We start from the raw sequence: 20743 nt of genomic DNA on the forward strand, positions 1-20743 counted from the left end.
GTGGACCTCTGATGGAATGCCCAATCGGTCGACATTAAGGAAACTGGAATTGGAGCTGGCGATGTCCCCATCCATCTCATTTACATCTCTGCAATGGGCCTGCAACTACTGCAGATGCAGATCTAACTCCTCCCCCACCACCTCCATACCCCTCTCTGCTTGCTCCCCCTCCCTGTTCTCTTCCTCAACTCCCTCCCCTTCCATCTCTACCTCCATTCCCTTTCTCCCTTCCTCTTTGCCTCCACATTCTTTCTTCCTGTTCTCCGCAACCCCATCCTTCACTCACTTTACAAAGTAAATGGAACCATGCTAACTGATGCGGAGATACTCAGTCTGAATATATCACTCTAAAGCCAATGAAAGGTGACCAAATAGTTTAAAGAAATTGGTATGTGATGTTATAATGTGAATATTGCCCATTTTGCAATTGCAGTAGCTATTTTTGCTTCTTTAAATACAATGACAAATGGAAAAATCATGCATTATTCTACGCTGAAGAGCAAAGTTATGCAGATGCTACATGATGAATGCATGTTCATTTAAAAATTGCTGATAGCATTTAGTATGCACGGTTGATGATTGTATCGGAACTGGCAACTCGAAAATCAGGTAACAGAAGTTTATTGATACATTCACATTTTTGTTTTACTTTCAGTATGAAAAAGAACAAATACAAGCAAGTGACTTGGTGGAAGTGGTTGACAATTCTCGCATCTACCATTTTTACTGCTTTTTGTGTGGTCTTGCTTTGGTGTTTTCTGCACAAGGATGACTTTAAAGAAGTGCTCGCACGCCAGGCTGACACATTGGAAGGAAAGTTTTTTGATGTACCATGCTCCAAAGATTATGAAAATTACAAGCGATTTGCAGGTACCACATTATTCTGTAACGAAGTGCCGATTCAATTTATTTGCAGAATCACATATGTTCTTCATAAGGCCTAGGCAAAAGCTGCTCATATATTTGCAATTGTTAATGTTGTGGGCTTTCAGTTATTAAACAAATCGCACTAGGCAAAAATAAATGAGTACAATGCCAAGACATAAAGTTGGCCTTAGCTATAATAAGGTACTTGCGCGCTAACCGTGTAATGTGTTGGAGTATAATCAGAATCTCATTTACTATCAACTCAAATAGTGTGTCTGCAGATTTAACATATTATAATGCTTGAAGAAGACGTAATTTGAAAGGTTGAGATTTGACTATGTTGTGGTTAAAAACTACATCTATAAAGCATGCCTTAATTTATTCAAGTTAAAAGTAGTTGCTTGAGAGTTTACTTCTATCTCGATGGCATCGGATGCTCAAAGTCATAGTTCATGCAATTCCGAATTTGAATTCATTGCTCCTTCCAATATTGATTTCATTTACCAGCAGATCCCCTATGGAGATGCTCACAGATGATAAGATCATAAAAAAAAGGGCAGGAATAGGCTATTCAGCCCCTCGAGCCTGCTCCGCCATTCAATAAGATCATGGCTGATTTGATTGTGGCCTTCGCCCCACTTTCCTGCCTGCTGCCGATAGCGCTTGATTCCTTTGTAGATCAAAAACCTGTTTACTCAGCCTTGAATAGATTCAATGACCCAGCTTCCACTGCTCTCGAGGGAAGAGAATTCCAAAGATTAATGACCTTCTGAGAGAAGAAATACCTCCTCTTCTCCATTTTAAATGGGAAAACCCTTCTATTGAAAATGTGCCCCCTAGATCTAGATTCCCCTACGAGGGAAACATCCTGTCAGCATCTACCCTATCAAGCTGCCCTGGACCTGAAATGTTTCAATAAGATCATCTCTCATTCTTCTAAATTCCAGTGAGGATATGCCCGATCTGCTCAACCTTTCCTCATAAGACACCCCTTTCAACCCAGGAATCAGTTTAGTGAACCTCCTCTGAACTGCAAGTATATTGTTCCTTAAGTAAGGAGACCAAAACTGTACGCAGTACCCTAGGTGCTGACTCACCAATGCCCTGTACAGTTGTAGCAAGACTTCCCTACTTTTATACTCCATTCCCCTGCAATAAAGGCCAAAATTCCATTTGCCTTCCTAATTACTTGCTGTACCTGAATACTTTTTGTGATTCATTTACAAGATCACCCAGATCCCTCTGTACTGCAGGATTCTGCAGTCTCTCTCCATTTAAATAATGGTATACTTTTTTATTCTTCCACCGCCCACCCCCAAAGTGGACAACCTCACATTTTCCCAAGTTATATTCCATCTGCTGAATTTTTGCCCACTCACTTAAGCTACCTGTATCTCTTTGGAGACACTTGGTGTCCTCCTCATAACCTGCTTTCCTACCTATCTTTATATCATCCGCAAATTTGGCTACAATACACTTGTTCTCTTCATCCAAGTTATCAATATAGATGTAACTAGTTGAGGCCCCAGCACTGATCCCTGTGGCACTCCACAAGTTACACTTTGCCAACCCTAAAAAGACCCGTTCATCCCGACTCTCTTTTCTGTTAATTAGCCAATCCTCTATTCACGCTAAAATATTACCGCCAACACCATGAGCTCCTATTTCGTGTAGAAACCTGTTATGTGGCGCCTTATCAAATGCCTTCTGGAAATCCAAATACACTACATCTACTGGTTCCCCTTTATCCATCCTGCTTGTTACATCCTCAAACAACATTAATAAATTTGTCAATATGATTCCCCTTTGACAAAACCATGTTGACTCTGCCTGATTGCATTATTATTTTCTAAAGGGTGCATTTGCTGTAAATGCAACCACTAGGTGGCGCAGTTTGGCATCTGTGCAAATGCAACATCATCGACTGAAACATCACTGACTGTCACCTCTCCAGCAGCTGCCAGTAATAGAGATCGCACTGCTCAATTGGACAGGAAAAAACCCTCACCCCTCAATGGCCATGATCGCTGTCTCAAACCCCCCAACAGTACCCCGTGCCCTCCCTCGATCGCCGCCTCAGTTGTCGCATCTCATCCCCGCTCACTCCCGCGATCGTCTCTTCTCATCCCAGCTCACTCCCACGATCGTCGCTTCTCATCCCCGCTCACTCCCCCGATCGTCTCTTCTCATCCCCGCTCACTCCCACGATCGTCTCTTCTCATCCCCGCTCACTCCCACGATCGTCGCATCTCATCCCCGCTCACTCCCGCGATCGTCTCTTCTCATCCCCGCTCACTCCCACGATCGTCACTTCTCATCCCCGCCCACTCCCACAATCGTCGCTTCTCATCCCCGCTCACTCCCACGATCGTCGCTTCTCATCCCCGCTCACACCCGCGATCGTCTCTTCTCATCCCCGCTCACTCCCACGATCGTCGCTTCTCATCCCCACTCACTCCCGCCATCGTCGCTTCTCATCCCCACTCACTCCCGCGATCGTCACTTCTCATCCCCACTCACTCCCACGATCGTCTCTTCTCATCCCTGCTCACCCCCCGATCGTCTCTTCTCATCCCCGCTCACTCCCACGATCGTCGCTTCTCATCCCTGCTCACTCCCATGATTGTCGCTTCTCATCCCCGCTCACACCTGCGATCGTCTCTTCTCATCCCCACTCACTCCCACGATCGTCTCTTCTCACCCCCACTCACTCCCACGATCATCTCTTCTCATCCCCACTCACTCCCACAATCGTCTCTTCTCACCCCCACTCACTGCCACGATCGTCTCTTCTCATCCCCGCTCACTCCCACGATCGTCTCTTCTCATCCCCACGCACTCCCACGATCGTCGCTTCTCATCCCCGCTCACTCCCGCCATCATCTCTTCTCATCCCCACTCACTCCCACGATCATCTCTTCTCATCCCCACTCACTCCCACGATCGTCTCTTCTCATCCCCACACACTCCCACGATCGTCGCTTCTCATCCCCTACTCACTCCCGCCATCATCTCTTCTCATCCCCACTCACTCCCACGATCATCTCTTCTCATCCCCACTCACTCCCACGATCATCTCTTCTCATCCCCGCTCACTCCCACGATCGTCTCTTCTCATCCCCGCTCACTCCCACGATCGTCTCTTCTCATCCCCGCTCACTCCCACGATCGTCTCTTCTCATCCCCGCTCACTCCCACGATCGTCTCTTCTCATCCCCACTCACTCCCGCCATCGTCGTCTCTCATCCCCACTCACTCCCGCGATCGTCACTTCTCATCCCCACTCACTCCCACGATCGTCTCTTCTCATCCCTGCTCACCCCCCCGATCGTCTCTTCTCATCCCCGCTCACTCCCACGATCATCGCTTCTCATCCCTGCTCACTCCCACGATCGTCTCTTCTCATCCCCGCTCACACCTGCGATCGTCTCTTCTCATCCCTGTTCACTCCCACGATCGTCTCTTCTCATCCCTGTTCACCCCCCGATCGTCGCTTCTCATCCCCGCTCACACCTGTGATCGTCTCTTCTCATCCCTGTTCACCCCCCCGATCGTCTTTTCTCATCCCTGCTCACTCCCACGATCGTCTCTTCTCATCCCCGCTCACTCCCGCGAGCGTCGCTTCTCATCCCCACTCACTCCCGCGAGTGTCGCTTCTCATCCCCACTCTCCCGCGAGCGTCGCTTCTCATCCCTGCTCACACCTGCGATCGTCTCTTCTCATCCCCACTCACTCCCGCGATCGTCTCTTCTCATCCCCACTCACTCCCGCGAGCGTCGCTTCTCATCCCCGCTCACTCCCACGATCGTCTCTTCTCATCCCCACTCACTCCCGTGATCGTCTCTTCTCATCCCCACTCACTCCCACGATCGTCTCTTCTCATCCCCGCTCACTCCCACGATCGTCTCTTCTCATCCCCACTCACTCCCGCGATCGTCTCTTCTTATCCCCGCTCACTCACGTGATCTTCTCTTCTCATCCCCACTCACTCCCACGATCGTCGCTTCTCATCCCCGCTCACTCCCGCCATCATCTCTTCTCATCCCCACTCACTCCCACGATCGTCTCTTCTCATCCCCACTCACTCCCACGATCGTCTCTTCTCATCCCCACACACTCCCACGATCGTCGCTTCTCATCCCCGCTCACTCCCGCCATCATCTCTTCTCATCCCCACTCACTCCCACGATCATCTCTTCTCATCCCCACTCACTCCCACGATCATCTCTTCTCATCCCCGCTCACTCCCACGATCGTCTCTTCTCATCCCCGCTCACTCCCACGATCGTCTCTTCTCATCCCCGCTCACTCCCACGATCGTCTCTTCTCATCCCCGCTCACTCCCACGATCGTCTCTTCTCATCCCCACTCACTCCCGCCATCGTCGTCTCTCATCCCCACTCACTCCCGCGATCGTCACTTCTCATCCCCACTCACTCCCACGATCGTCTCTTCTCATCCCTGCTCACCCCCCCGATCGTCTCTTCTCATCCCCGCTCACTCCCACGATCATCGCTTCTCATCCCTGCTCACTCCCACGATCGTCTCTTCTCATCCCCGCTCACACCTGCGATCGTCTCTTCTCATCCCTGTTCACTCCCACGATCGTCTCTTCTCATCCCTGTTCACCCCCCGATCGTCGCTTCTCATCCCCGCTCACACCTGTGATCGTCTCTTCTCATCCCTGTTCACCCCCCCGATCGTCTTTTCTCATCCCTGCTCACTCCCACGATCGTCTCTTCTCATCCCCGCTCACTCCCGCGAGCGTCGCTTCTCATCCCCACTCACTCCCGCGAGCGTCGCTTCTCATCCCCACTCTCCCGCGAGCGTCGCTTCTCATCCCTGCTCACACCTGCGATCGTCTCTTATCCCCACTCACTCCCGCGATCGTCTCTTCTCATCCCCACTCACTCCCGCGAGCGTCGCTTCTCATCCCCGCTCACTCCCACGATCGTCTCTTCTCATCCCCACTCACTCCCGTGATCGTCTCTTCTCATCCCCACTCACTCCCACGATCGTCTCTTCTCATACCCGCTCACTCCCATGATCGTCTCTTCTCATCCCCACTCACTCCCGCGATCGTCTCTTCTCATCCCCGCTCACTCACGGGATCTTCTCTTCTCATCCCCACTCACTCCCACGATCGTCGCTTCTCATCCCCGCTCACTCCCGCCATCATCTCTTCTCATCCCCACTCACTCCCACGATCGTCTCTTCTCATCCCCACTCACTCCCACGATCGTCTCTTCTCACCCCCACTCACTCCCACGATCGTCGCTTCTCATCCCCGCTCACTCCCACGATTGTCTCTTCTCATCCCCGCTCACTCCCACGATTGTCGCTTCTCATCCCCACTCACTCCCACGATCGTCTCTTCTCATCCCCACTCACTCCCACGATCGTCGCTTCTCATCCCCGCTCACTCCCGCCATCATCTCTTCTCATCCCCACTCACTCCCATGATCGTCTCTTCTCATCCCCACTCACTCCCACGATCGTCTCTTCTCATCCCAGCTCACTCCCACGATCGTCGCTTCTCATCCCCGCTCACTCCCCCGATCGTCTCTTCTCATCCCCGCTCACTCCCACGATCGTCGCTTCTCATCCCCGCTCACTCCCCCGATCGTCTCTTCTCATCCCCGCTCACTCCCACGATCGTCTCTTCTCATCCCCGCTCACTCCCACGATCGTCGCATCTCATCCCCGCTCACTCCCGCGATCGTCTCTTCTCATCCCCGCTCACTCCCACGATCGTCTCTTCTCATCCCCGCTCACTCCCACGATCGTCTCTTCTCATCCCCGCTCACTCCCACGATCGTCGCTTCTCATCCCCGCTCACTCCCGCCATCATCTCTTCTCATCCCCACTCACTCCCACGATCGTCTCTTCTCATCCCCACTCACTCCCACGATCGTCTCTTCTCATCCCAGCTCACTCCCATGATCGTCGCTTCTCATCCCCGCTCACTCCCCCGATCGTCTCTTCTCATCCCCGTTCACTCCCGCCATCATCTCTTCTCATCCCCACTCACTCCCACGATCGTCTCTTCTCATCCCCACTCACTCCCACGATCGTCTCTTCTCATCCCAGGTCACTCCCACGATCGTCGCTTCTCATCCCCGCTCACTCCCACGATCGTTGCTTCTCATCCCCGCTCACTCCCGCCATCATCTCTTCTCATCCCCACTCACTCCCACGATCGTCGCTTCTCATCCCCGCTCACACCTGTGATCGTCTCTTCTCATCCCTGTTCACCCCCCCGATCGTCTCTTCTCATCCCTGCTCACTCCCACGAGCGTCGCTTCTCATCCCCACTCACTCCCACGATCGTCTCTTCTCACCCCCACTCACTCCCACGATCGTTGCTTCTCATCCCCGCTCACTCCCGCCATCATCTCTTCTCATCCCCACTCACTCCCACGATCGTCGCTTCTCATCCCCGCTCACACCTGTGATCGTCTCTTCTCATCCCTGTTCACCCCCCCGATCGTCTCTTCTCATCCCTGCTCACTCCCACGAGCGTCGCTTCTCATCCCCACTCACTCCCACGATCGTCTCTTCTCACCCCCACTCACTCCCACGATCGTCGCTTCTCATCCCCGCTCACTCCCACGATTGTCTCTTCTCATCCCCGCTCACTCCCACGATTGTCGCTTCTCATCCCCACTCACTCCCACGATCGTCTCTTCTCATCCCCACTCACTCCCACGATCGTCTCTTCTCATCCCCACTCACTCCCACGATCGTCTCTTCTCATCCCAGCTCACTCCCACGATCGTCGCTTCTCATCCCCGCTCACTCCCCCGATCGTCTCTTCTCATCCCCGCTCACTCCCACGATCGTCGCTTCTCATCCCCGCTCACTCCCCCGATCGTCTCTTCTCATCCCCGTTCACTCCCGCCATCATCTCTTCTCATCCCCACTCACTCCCACGATCGTCTCTTCTCATCCCCACTCACTCCCACGATCGTCTCTTCTCATCCCAGGTCACTCCCACGATCGTCGCTTCTCATCCCCGCTCACTCCCACGATCGTTGCTTCTCATCCCCGCTCACTCCCGCCATCATCTCTTCTCATCCCCACTCACTCCCACGATCGTCTCTTCTCATCCCAGGTCACTCCCACGATCGTCGCTTCTCATCCCCGCTCACTCCCACGATCGTTGCTTCTCATCCCCGCTCACTCCCGCCATCATCTCTTCTCATCCCCACTCACTCTCACGATCGTCGCTTCTCATCCCAACTCACTGTCACGATCGTCGCTTCTCATCCCCGCTCACACCTGTGATCGTCTCTTCTCATCCCTGTTCACCCCCCCGATCGTCTCTTCTCATCCCTGCTCACTCCCACGAGCGTCGCTTCTCATCCCCACTCACTCCCGCGAGCGTCGCTTCTCATCCCCACTCTCCCGCGAGCGTCGCTTCTCATCCCTGCTCACACCTGCGATCGTCTCTTCTCATCCCCACTCACTCCCGCGATCGTCTCTTCTAATCCCCACTCACTCCCGCGAGCGTCGCTTCTCATCCCCGCTCACTCCCACGATCGTCTCTTCTCATCCCCACTCACTCCCGTGATCGTCTCTTCTCATCCCCACTCACTCCCACGATCGTCTCTTCTCATCCCCGCTCACTCCCACGATCGTCTCTTCTCATCCCCACTCACTCCCGCGATCGTCTCTTCTCATCCCCGCTCACTCACGTGATCTTCTCTTCTCATCCCCACTCACTCCCACGATCGTCGCTTCTCATCCCCGCTCACTCCCGCCATCATCTCTTCTCATCCCCACTCACTCCCACGATCGTCTCTTCTCATCCCCACTCACTCCCACGATCGTCTCTTCTCACCCCCACTCACTCCCACGATCGTCGCTTCTCATCCCCGCTCACTCCCACGATTGTCTCTTCTCATCCCCGCTCACTCCCGCCATCATCTCTTCTCATCCCCACTCACTCCCACGATCGTCTCTTCTCATCCCCACTCACTCCCACGATCGTCTCTTCTCATCCCAGCTCACTCCCACGATCGTCGCTTCTCATCCCCGCTCACTCCCCCGATCGTCTCTTCTCATCCCCGCTCACTCCCACGATCGTCGCTTCTCATCCCCGCTCACTCCCCCGATCGTCTCTTCTCATCCCCGCTCACTCCCACGATTGTCTCTTCTCATCCCCGCTCACTCCCACGATCGTCGCATCTCATCCCCGCTCACTCCCGCGATCGTCTCTTCTCATCCCCGCTCACTCCCACGATCGTCTCTTCTCATCCCCGCTCACTCCCACGATCGTCTCTTCTCATCCCCGCTCACTCCCACGATCGTCGCTTCTCATCCCCGCTCACTCCCGCCATCATCTCTTCTCATCCCCACTCACTCCCGCCATCATCTCTTCTCATCCCCACTCACTCCCACGATCGTCTCTTCTCATCCCCACTCACTCCCACGATCGTCTATTCTCATCCCAGGTCACTCCCACGATCGTCGCTTCTCATCCCCGCTCACTCCCCCGATCGTCTCTTCTCATCCCCGTTCACTCCCGCCATCATCTCTTCTCATCCCCACTCACTCCCACGATCGTCTCTTCTCATCCCCACTCACTCCCACGATCGTCTCTTCTCATCCCAGGTCACTCCCACGATCGTCGCTTCTCATCCCCGCTCACTCCCACGATCGTTGCTTCTCATCCCCGCTCACTCCCGCCATCATCTCTTCTCATCCCCACTCACTCTCACGATCGTCGCTTCTCATCCCAACTCACTGTCACGATCGTCGCTTCTCATCCCCGCTCACACCTGTGATCGTCTCTTCTCATCCCTGTTCACCCCCCCGATCGTCTCTTCTCATCCCTGCTCACTCCCACGAGCGTCGCTTCTCATCCCCACTCACTCCCGCGAGCGTCGCTTCTCATCCCCACTCTCCCGCGAGCGTCGCTTCTCATCCCTGCTCACACCTGCGATCGTCTCTTCTCATCCCCACTCACTCCCGCGATCGTCTCTTCTAATCCCCACTCACTCCCGCGAGCGTCGCTTCTCATCCCCGCTCACTCCCACGATCGTCTCTTCTCATCCCCACTCACTCCCGTGATCGTCTCTTCTCATCCCCACTCACTCCCACGATCGTCTCTTCTCATCCCCGCTCACTCCCACGATCGTCTCTTCTCATCCCCACTCACTCCCGCGATCGTCTCTTCTCATCCCCGCTCACTCACGTGATCTTCTCTTCTCATCCCCACTCACTCCCACGATCGTCGCTTCTCATCCCCGCTCACTCCCGCCATCATCTCTTCTCATCCCCACTCACTCCCACGATCGTCTCTTCTCATCCCCACTCACTCCCACGATCGTCTCTTCTCACCCCCACTCACTCCCACGATCGTCGCTTCTCATCCCCGCTCACTCCCACGATTGTCTCTTCTCATCCCCACTCACTCCCGCCATCATCTCTTCTCATCCCCACTCACTCCCACGATCGTCTCTTCTCATCCCCACTCACTCCCACGATCGTCTCTTCTCATCCCAGCTCACTCCCACGATCGTCGCTTCTCATCCCCGCTCACTCCCCCGATCGTCTCTTCTCATCCCCGCTCACTCCCACGATCGTCGCTTCTCATCCCCGCTCACTCCCCCGATCGTCTCTTCTCATCCCCGCTCACTCCCACGATTGTCTCTTCTCATCCCCGCTCACTCCCACGATCGTCGCATCTCATCCCCGCTCACTCCCGCGATCGTCTCTTCTCATCCCCGCTCACTCCCACGATCGTCTCTTCTCATCCCCGCTCACTCCCACGATCGTCTCTTCTCATCCCCGCTCACTCCCACGATCGTCGCTTCTCATCCCCGCTCACTCCCGCCATCATCTCTTCTCATCCCCACTCACTCCCGCCATCATCTCTTCTCATCCCCACTCACTCCCACGATCGTCTCTTCTCATCCCCACTCACTCCCACGATCGTCTATTCTCATCCCAGGTCACTCCCACGATCGTCGCTTCTCATCCCCGCTCACTCCCCCGATCGTCTCTTCTCATCCCCGTTCACTCCCGCCATCATCTCTTCTCATCCCCACTCACTCCCACGATCGTCTCTTCTCATCCCCACTCACTCCCACGATCGTCTCTTCTCATCCCAGGTCACTCCCACGATCGTCGCTTCTCATCCCCGCTCACTCCCACGATCGTTGCTTCTCATCCCCGCTCACTCCCGCCATCATCTCTTCTCATCCCCACTCACTCTCACGATCGTCGCTTCTCATCCCCACTCACTCCCACGATCGTCTCTTCTCATCCCCGCTCACTCCCGCCATCGTCGCTTCTCATCCCCACTCACTCCTGCGATCGTCACTTCTCATCCCCACTCACTCCCACGATCGTCTCTTCTCATCCCTGCTCACTCCCACGATCGTCTCTTCTCATCCCCGCTCACACCTGCGATCGTCTCTTCTCATCCCTGTTCACTCCCACGATCGTCGCTTCTCATCCCCGCTCACACCTGCGATCGTCTCTTCTCATCCCTGTTCACTCCCACGATCGTCTCTTCTCATCCCTGTTCACCCCCCGATCGTCGCTTCTCATCCCCGCTCACACCTGTGATCGTCGCTTCTCATCCCCGCTCACACCTGTGATCGTCTGTTCTCATCCCCACTCACACCTGCGATCGTCTCTTCTCATCCCTGTTCACTCCCACGATCGTCTCTTCTCATCCCTGTTCACCCCCCCGATCGTCTCTTCTCATCCCCGCTCACACCTGCGATCGTCTCTTCTCATCCCTGTTCACTCCCACGATCGTCTCTTCTCATCCCCGCTCACACCTGCGATCGTCTCTTCTCATCCCCACTCACTCCCACGATCGTCTCTTCTCATCCCTGCTCACTCCCACGATCGTCTCTTCTCATCCCCGCTCACTCCTGCGAGCGTCGCTTCTCATCCCCGCTCACTCCCGCGAGCGTCGCTTCTCATCCCTGCTCACACCTGCGATCGTCTCTTCTCATCCCCGCTCACTCCCGCGAGCGTCGCTTCTCATCCCCACTCACTCCCACGATCGTCGCTTCTCATCCCCGCTCACTCCCGCCATCATCTCTTCTCATCCCCACTCACTCCCACGATCGTCTCTTCTCATCCCCACTCACTCCCACGATCGTCTCTTCTCACCCCCACTCACTCCCACGATCGTCGCTTCTCATCCCCGCTCACTCCCACGATCGTCTCTTCTCATCCCTACTCACTCCCACGATCGTCGCTTCTCATCCCCGCTCACTCCCGCCATCATCTCTTCTCATCCCCACTCACTCCCACGATCGTCTCTTCTCATCCCCACTCACTCCCACGATCGTCTCTTCTCATCCCCACTCACTCCCACGATCGTCGCTTCTCATCCCCGCTCACTCCCGCCATCATCTCTTCTCATCCCCACTCACTCCCACGATCGTCTCTTCTCATCCCCACTCACTCCCACGATCGTCTCTTCTCATCCCTGCTCACTCCCGCCATCGTCTCTTCTCATCCCCACTCACTCCCGCGATCGTCTCTTCTCATCCCCGCTCACTCCCACGATCGTCTCTTCTCATCCCCACTCACTCCCGCGATCGTCTCTTCTCATCCCTGCTCACTCCCGCCATCGTCTCTTCTCATCCCCACTCACTCACGTGATCTTCTCTTCCCATCCCTGCTCACTCGCGCGATCGTCTCTTCTCATCCCCACTCACTCCCGCGATCGTCTCTTCTCATCCCTGCTCACTCCCACGATCGTCCCTTCTCATCCCCGCTCACTCACGTGATCTTCTCTTCTCATCCCTGCTCACTCCCGCCATCGTCTCTTCTCATCCCCACTCACTCACGTGATCTTCTCTTCTCATCCCTGCTCACTCGCGCGATCGTCTCTTCTCATCCCCACTCACTCCCACGATCGTCTCTTCTCATCCCCCTCACTCCTACGATCGTCTCTTCTCATCCCCACTCACTCCCGCGATCGTCTCTTCTCATCCCCACTCACTCCCGCGATCGTCTCTTCTCATCCCCACTCACTCCCGCGATCGTCTCTTCTCATCCCCGCTCACTCCCGCGATCGTCTCTTCTCATCCCCGCTCACTCCCGCGATCGTCTCTTCTCATCCCCGCTCACTCCCGCGATCGTCTCTTCTCATCCCCACTCACTCCCGCGATCGTCTCTTCTCATTCCCGCTCACTCACGTGATCGTCTCTTCTCATCCCCGCTCACTCCCGCGATCGTCTCTTCTCATCCCCACTCACTCCCGCGATCGTCTCTTCTCATCCCCACTCACTCCCGCGATCGTCTCTTCTCATCCCCACTCACTCCCGCGATCGTCTCTTCTCATCCCCGCTCACTCCCGCGATCGTCTCTTCTCATCCCCGCTCACTCCCGCGATCGTCTCTTCTCATCCCCACTCACTCCTGCGATCGTCTCTTCTCATTCCCGCTCACTCACGTGATCGTCTCTTCTCATCCCCACTCACTCACGTGATCTTCTCTTCTCATCTCCGCTCACACCTGCGATCATCTCTTCTCATCCCCACTCACTCCCACGATCGTATCTTCTCATCCCCGCTCACTCCCACGATCGTCGCTTCTCATCCCCACTCATTCCCACGATCGTCTCTTCTCATCCCCGCTCACTCCCGCGATCGTCTCTTCTCATCCCCGCTCTCTCACGTGATCGTCTCTTCTCATCCCCACTCACTCCTGCGATCGTCTCTTCTCATCACCACTCACTCCCACGATCGTGTCTTCTCTTCCCCGCTCACTCCTGCGATCGTCTCTTCTCATTCCCGCTCTCTCACGTGATCGTGTCTTCTCTTCCCCGCTCACACCTGCGATCGTCGCTTCTCATCCCCGCTCACTCCTGCGAACGTAACATCTCTTCCCCGCTCACTCCCGTGAACATAACTTCTCTTCCCCTCTCACTCCCTCGATCGTCGCTTCACTTCCCCGCTCACTCCTGCGATCGTTGCTATTCTTCCCCGCTCACTCTCGCTATCGTCTCTTCTGTTTTGTGCTCGCTCTTGCGATCGTAACTTATCTTCCCCGCTCACTCTCACGAACGTAACTTCCCTTCCCCGTTCACTCCCATGATCGTCTCTTCTCTTCCCCGCACACTTCTGCGATCGTCATTTTCTTCCCCGCTCACTCCCGTGATCATCGCTTCTCTTCCCCGCTCACTCCCGTGATCGTCTCTTCTCTTCCCCGCTCACACTCACGAATGTAACTTCAATTCCCCACTCACACCCTTGATCGTAACTTCTCTTCTCCGCTCACTCCTGCGATCGTCGCTTCTCAGCGCCACTCGCTCCCGTGATCGTCGCTTCTCTTCCCCCCCTCACTCCCGTGATCGTCTCTTCTCATCCCCGCTCACTCCCACGATCGTCTCTTCTCATCCCCGCTCACTCCCACGATCGTCGCATCTCATCCCCGCTCACTCCCGCGATCGTCTCTTCTCATCCCCGCTCACTCCCACGATCGTCTCTTCTCATCCCCGCTCACTCCCACGATCGTCTCTTCTCATCCCCGCTCACTCCCACGATCGTCGCTTCTCATCCCCGCTCACTCCCGCCATCATCTCTTCTCATCCCAGCTCACTCCCACGATCGTCGCTTCTCATCCCCGCTCACTCCCCCGATCGTCTCTTCTCATCCCCGTTCACTCCCGCCATCATCTCTTCTCATCCCCACTCACTCCCACGATCGTCTCTTCTCATCCCCACTCACTCCCACGATCGTCTCTTCTCATCCCAGGTCACTCCCACGATCGTCGCTTCTCATCCCCGCTCACTCCCACGATCGTTGCTTCTCATCCCCGCTCACTCCCGCCATCATCTCTTCTCATCCCCACTCACTCTCACGATCGTCGCTTCTCATCCCCACTCACTCCCACGATCGTCTCTTCTCATCCCCGCTCACTCCCGCCATCGTCGCTTCTCATCCCCACTCACTCCTGCGATCGTCACTTCTCATCCCCACTCACTCCCACGATCGTCTCTTCTCATCCCTGCTCACTCCCACGATCGTCTCTTCTCATCCCCGCTCACACCTGCGATCGTCTCTTCTCATCCCTGTTCACTCCCACGATCGTCGCTTCTCATCCCCGCTCACACCTGTGATCGTCTCTTCTCATCCCCACTCACACCTGCGATCGTCTCTTCTCATCCCTGTTCACTCCCACGATCGTCTCTTCTCATCCCTGTTCATCCCCCGATCGTCGCTTCTCATCCCCGCTCACACCTGTGATCGTCTGTTCTCATCCCCACTCACACCTGCGATCGTCTCTTCTCATCCCTGTTCACTCCCACGATCATCTCTTCTCATCCCTGTTCACCCCCCCGATCGTCTCTTCTCATCCCCGCTCACACCTGCGATCGTCTCTTCTCATCCCTGTTCACTCCCACGATCGTCTCTTCTCATCCCCGCTCACACCTGCGATCGTCTCTTCTCATCCCTGTTCACTCCCACGATCGTCTCTTCTCATCCCCACTCACTCCCACGATCGTCTCTTCTCATCCCTGCTCACTCCCACGATCGTCTCTTCTCATCCCCGCTCACTCCCGCGAGCGTCGCTTCTCATCCCCGCTCACTCCCGCGAGCGTCGCTTCTCATCCCTGCTCACACCTGCGATCGTCTCTTCTCATCCCCACTCACTCCCGCGATCGTCTCTTCTCATCCCCACTCACACCCGCGAGCGTCGCTTCTCATCCCCACTCACTCACACGATCGTCGCTTCTCATCCCCGCTCACTCCCGCCATCATCTCTTCTCATCCCCACTCACTCCCACGATCGTCTCTTCTCATCCCCACTCACTCCCACGATCGTCTCTTCTCACCCCCACTCACTCCCACGATCGTCGCTTCTCATCCCCGCTCACTCCCACGATCGTCTCTTCTCATCCCCACTCACTCCCACGATCGTCGCTTCTCATCCCCGCTCACTCCCACGATCGTCTCTTCTCATCCCCACTCACTCCCACGATCGTCGCTTCTCATCCCCGCTCACTCCCGCCATCATCTCTTCTCATCCCCACTCACTCCCACGATCATCTCTTCTCATCCCCACTCACTCCCACGATCGTCTCTTCTCTTCCCTGCTCACTCCCGCCATCGTCTCTTCTCATCCCCACTCACTCCCGCGATCGTCTCTTCTCATCCCCACTCACTCCCACGATCGTCTCTTCTCATCCCCACTCACTCCCGCGATCGTCTCTTCTCATCCCTGCTCACTCCCGCCATCGTCTCTTCTCATCCCCACTCACTCACGTGATCTTCTCTTCCCATCCCTGCTCACTGGCGCGATCGTCTCTTCTCATCCCCGCTCACTCCCGCGATCGTCTCTTCTCATCCCTGCTCACTCCCACGATCGTCCCTTCTCATCCCCGCTCACTCACGTGATCTTCTCTTCTCATCCCTGCTCACTCGCGCGATCGTCTCTTCTCATCCCCACTCACTCCCACGATCGTCTCTTCTCATCCCCTCTCACTCCTACGATCGTCTCTTCTCATCCCCACTCACTCCCGCGATCGTCTCTTCTCATCCCCACTCACTCCCGCGATCGTCTCTTCTCATCCCTGCTCACTCCCGCCATCGTCTCTTCTCATCCCCACTCACTCACGTGATCTTCTCTTCTCATCCCTGCTCACCCGCGCGATCGTCTCTTCTCATCCCCACTCACTCCCACGATCGTCTCTTCTCATCCCCTCTCACTCCTACGATCGTCTCTTCTCATCCCCACTCACTCCCGCGATCGTCTCTTCTCATCCCCACTCACTCCCGCGATCGTCTCTTCTCATCCCCACTCACTCCCGCGATCGTCTCTTCTCATCCCCACTCACTCCCGCGATCGTCTCTTCTCATCCCCACTCACTCCCGCGATCGTCTCTTCTCATCCCCACTCACTCCCGCGATCGTCTCTTCTCATCCCCACTCACTCCCGCGATCGTCTCTTCTCATCCCCACTCACTCCCGCGATCGTCTCTTCTCATCCCCACTCACTCCCGCGATCGTCTCTTCTCATCCCCACTCACTCCCGCGATCGTCTCTTCTCATCCCCTCTCACTCCTACGATCGTCTCTTCTCATCCCCACTCACTCCCGCGATCGTCTCTTCTCATCCCCACTCACTCCCGCGATCGTCTCTTCTCATCCCCACTCACTCCCGCGATCGTCTCTTCTCATCCCCACTCACTCCCGCGATCGTCTCTTCTCATCCCCGCTCACTCCCGCGATCGTCTCTTCTCATCCCCGCTCACTCCCGCGATCGTCTCTTCTCATCCCCACTCACTGCTGCGATCGTCTCTTCTCATTCCCGCTCACTCACGTGATCGTCTCTTCTCATCCCCACTCACTCACGTGATCTTCTCTTCTCATCTCCGCTCACACCTGCGATCATCTCTTCTCATCCCCACTCACTCCCACGATCGTCTCTTCTCATCCCCGCTCACTCCCACGATCGTCGCTTCTCATCCCCACTCATTCCCACGATCGTCTCTTCTCATCCCCGCTCACTCCCGCGATCGTCTCTTCTCATCCCCGCTCACTCCCACGATCATTGCTTCTCATCCCCGCTCACTCCTGCGATCGTCTCTTCTCATCCCCACTCACTCCTGCGATCGTCTCTTCTCATCACCACTCACTCCCACGATCGTGTCTTCTCTTCCCCGCTCACACCTGCGATCGTCGCTTCTCATCCCCGCTCACTCCTGCGAACGTAACATCTCTTCCCCGCTCACTCCCGTGAACATAAATTCTCTTCCCCTCTCACTCCCTCGATCGTCGCTTCACTTCCCCGCTCACTCCTGCGATCGTTGCTATTCTTCCCCGCTCACTCTCGCTATCGTCTCTTCTGTTTTGTGCTCGCTCTTGCGATCGTAACTTATCTTCCCCGCTCACTCTCACGAACGTAACTTCCCTTCCCCGTTCACTCCCATGATCGTCTCTTCTCTTCCCCGCACACTTCCGCGATCGTCATTTTCTTCCCCGCTCACTCCCGTGATCATCGCTTCTCTTCCCCGCTCACTCCCGTGATCGTCTCTTCTCTTCCCCGCTCACACTCACGAATGTAACTTCAATTCCCCACTCACACCCTTGATCGTAACTTCTCTTCTCCGCTCACTCCTGCGATCGTCGCTTCTCAGCGCCACTCGCTCCCGTGATCGTCGCTTCTCTTCCCCCCCTCACTCCCGTGATCGTCTCTTCTCTTCCCCGCTGACTCCCGCAATTGTCTCTTCTCTTCCCCGCTCACTCTCACGAACGCAACTTCTCTTCCCCGCTCACTCCCGTAATCGGCGCTTCTCATCCCCGCTCCCTCCCGCAATTGTCTCTTCTCTTCCCCGCTCACCCTCACGAACGTAACTTCTCTTCCCTGCTCACTCCCGCGATCGTCTCTTCTCTTCCCTTCCCCACTCACTCCCACGATCGTAACTTCTCTTCCCTGCTTACTCCTGTGATCGTCTCTTCTCTTCCCGTCTCACTCCTGCGATCGTCGTTTCTCTTCCCCGCTCACTCTCGTGATTGTATCTTCTCTTCCCCTCTCACTCCTGCGATCATCGCTTCTCTTCCCCGCTCACTCTCGTGATCGTAACATCTCTTCCCCGCTCACTCTCATGAACGTAACTTCTCTTCCCCGTTCACTCTCGCGATTGTAACTTCTCTTCCCCGTTCACTCTCGTGATCGTCTCTTCTCTTCCCCGCTGTCACCCGCGATTGTCGCTTCTTTTCCCCGCTCACTCCCGTGATCGTCTCTTCTCTTCCCCGCTCACTCCGGTGATCATCTCTTCTCTTCCCCGCTCACTCTCACGAACGTAACTTCTCTTCCCCACTCACTCCTGCGATCGTAACTTCTCTTCCCCGCTCACTCCTGCGATCGTCGCTTCTCAACCCCGCTCGCTCCCGTGATCGTCGCTTCTCTTCCCCCCTCACTCCCGTGATCGTCTCTTCTCTTCCCTGCTCACTCCTGTGATCGTCGCTTTCCATCCCCCCCTCACTCCTGTGATCGTCGCTTCTCCTTCTCCACCCCGCTCACTCTCGCTATCGTCTCTTCCCCGCTCACTCTTGCAATCGTCGCTTCTCTTCCCCGCTCACTCCCACAATCGCGCATCTCTTCCCCGCTCACTCTCACGAACGTAACTTCTCTTCCCCGTTCACTCTCGCGATCGTAACTTCTCTTCCCCGTTCACTCCCGTGATCGTCTCTTCTCTTCCCCCCTCACTCCCGTGATCGTCTCTTCTCTTCCCCGCTCACTCTCACGAACGTAACTTCTCTTCCCCACTCACTCCCGCGATCGTAACTTCTCTTCCCCGCTCACTCCTGTGATCGTCGCTTCTCTTCCCCGCTCACTCCCGTGATCGTCTCTTCTCTTCCCCGCTTACTCCCGCGATCGTCGCTTCTCTTCCCCGCTCACTCCCGTGATCGTCTCTTCTCTTCCCCGCTCACGCTCACGAATGTAACTTCTCTTCCCCGCTCACTCCCGCGATTGTCGCTTCTCTTCCCCGCTCACTCCCGTGATCGTCTCTTCTCTTCCCCGCTCACTCCTGCGATTGTCGCTTCTCTTCCCCGCTCACTCCCGCGATTGTCGCTTCTCTTCCCCGCTCACTCCCATGATCGTCTCTTCTCTTCCCCGCTGACTCCCGCGATTGTCGCTTCTCTTCCCCGCTCACTCCCGCGATTGTCGCTTCTCTTCCCCGCTCACTCCTGTGATGGTCTCTTCTCTTCCCCGCTCACTCCTGTGATCATCTCTTCTCTTCCCCGCTCACTCTCACGAACGTAACTTCTCTTCCCCACTCACTCCCGTGATCGTCTCTTCTCTTCCCCGCTCACTCCCGCAATTGTCTCTTCTCTTCCCCGCTCACTCTCACGAACGTAACTTCTCTTCCCCACTCACTCCTGCGATCGTAACTTCTCTTCCCCGCTCACTCCTGCGATCGTCGCTTCTCAACCCCGCTCGCTCCCGTGATCGTCGCTTCTCTTCCCCCCTCACTCCCGTGATCGTCTCTTCTCTCCCCCCCTCACTCCTGTGATCGTCGCTTCTCCTTCTCCACCCCGCTCACTCTCGCTATCGTCTCTTCCCCGCTCACTCTTGCAATCGTCGCTTCTCTTCCCCGCTCACTCTCACGAACGTAACTTCTCTTCCCCGTTCACTCTCGCGATCGTAACTTCTCTTCCCCGTTCACTCCCGTGATCGTCTCTTCTCTTCCCCCCTCACTCCCGTGATCGTCTCTTCTCTTCCCCGCTCACTCTCACGAACGTAACTTCTCTTCCCCCCTCACTCCCGTGATCGTCTCTTCTCTTCCCTGCTCACTCCTGTGATCGTCGCGTTCCATCCCCCCCTCACTCCTGTGATCGTCGCTTCTCCTTCTCCACCCCGCTCACTCTCGCTATCGTCTCTCTCCCCGCTCACTCTTGCAATCGTCGCTTCTCTTCCCCGCTCACTCTCACGAACGTAACTTCTCTTCCCCGTTCACTCTCGCGATCGTAACTTCTCTTCCCCGTTCACTCCCGTGATCGTCTCTTCTCTTCCCCCCTCACTCCTGTGATCGTCGCTTCTCTTCCCCGCTCACTCCCGTGATCGTCTCTTCTCTTCCCCGCTTACTCCCGCGATCGTCGCTTCTCTTCCCCGCTCACTCCCGTGATCATCTCTTCTCTTCCCCGCTCACGCTCACGAATGTAACTTCTCTTCCCCGCTCACTCCCGCGATTGTCGCTTCTCTTCCCCGCTCACTCCCGTGATCGTCTCTTCTCTTCCCCGCTCACTCCCACGATTGTCGCTTCTCTTCCCCGCTCACTCCCGCGATTGTCGCTTCTCTTCCCCGCTCACTCCCATGATCGTCTCTTCTCTTCCCCGCTGACTCCCGCGATTGTCGCTTCTCTTCCCCGCTCACTCCCGCGATTGTCGCTTC

General features: G+C 55.9%; 1 protein-coding gene across 1 annotated transcript in view; it reads left to right on the top strand.

Moving 5' to 3' along the window:
• The window catches only part of ogfod3 (2-oxoglutarate and iron dependent oxygenase domain containing 3), a 168368-nt gene that overhangs the window by 12669 nt on the left and 134956 nt on the right, over positions 1–20743 (top strand). Inside the window, exon 2 of the mRNA XM_068058085.1 lies at positions 656–870. Within this exon, the coding sequence (XP_067914186.1) occupies positions 656–870 (215 nt within the window). The remainder of the gene's footprint in view (positions 1–655; positions 871–20743) is intronic.

Source organism: Heterodontus francisci, chromosome 26 (genome assembly GCF_036365525.1).
Source record: "Heterodontus francisci isolate sHetFra1 chromosome 26, sHetFra1.hap1, whole genome shotgun sequence".
Classification (NCBI taxonomy): domain Eukaryota; kingdom Metazoa; phylum Chordata; class Chondrichthyes; order Heterodontiformes; family Heterodontidae; genus Heterodontus; species Heterodontus francisci.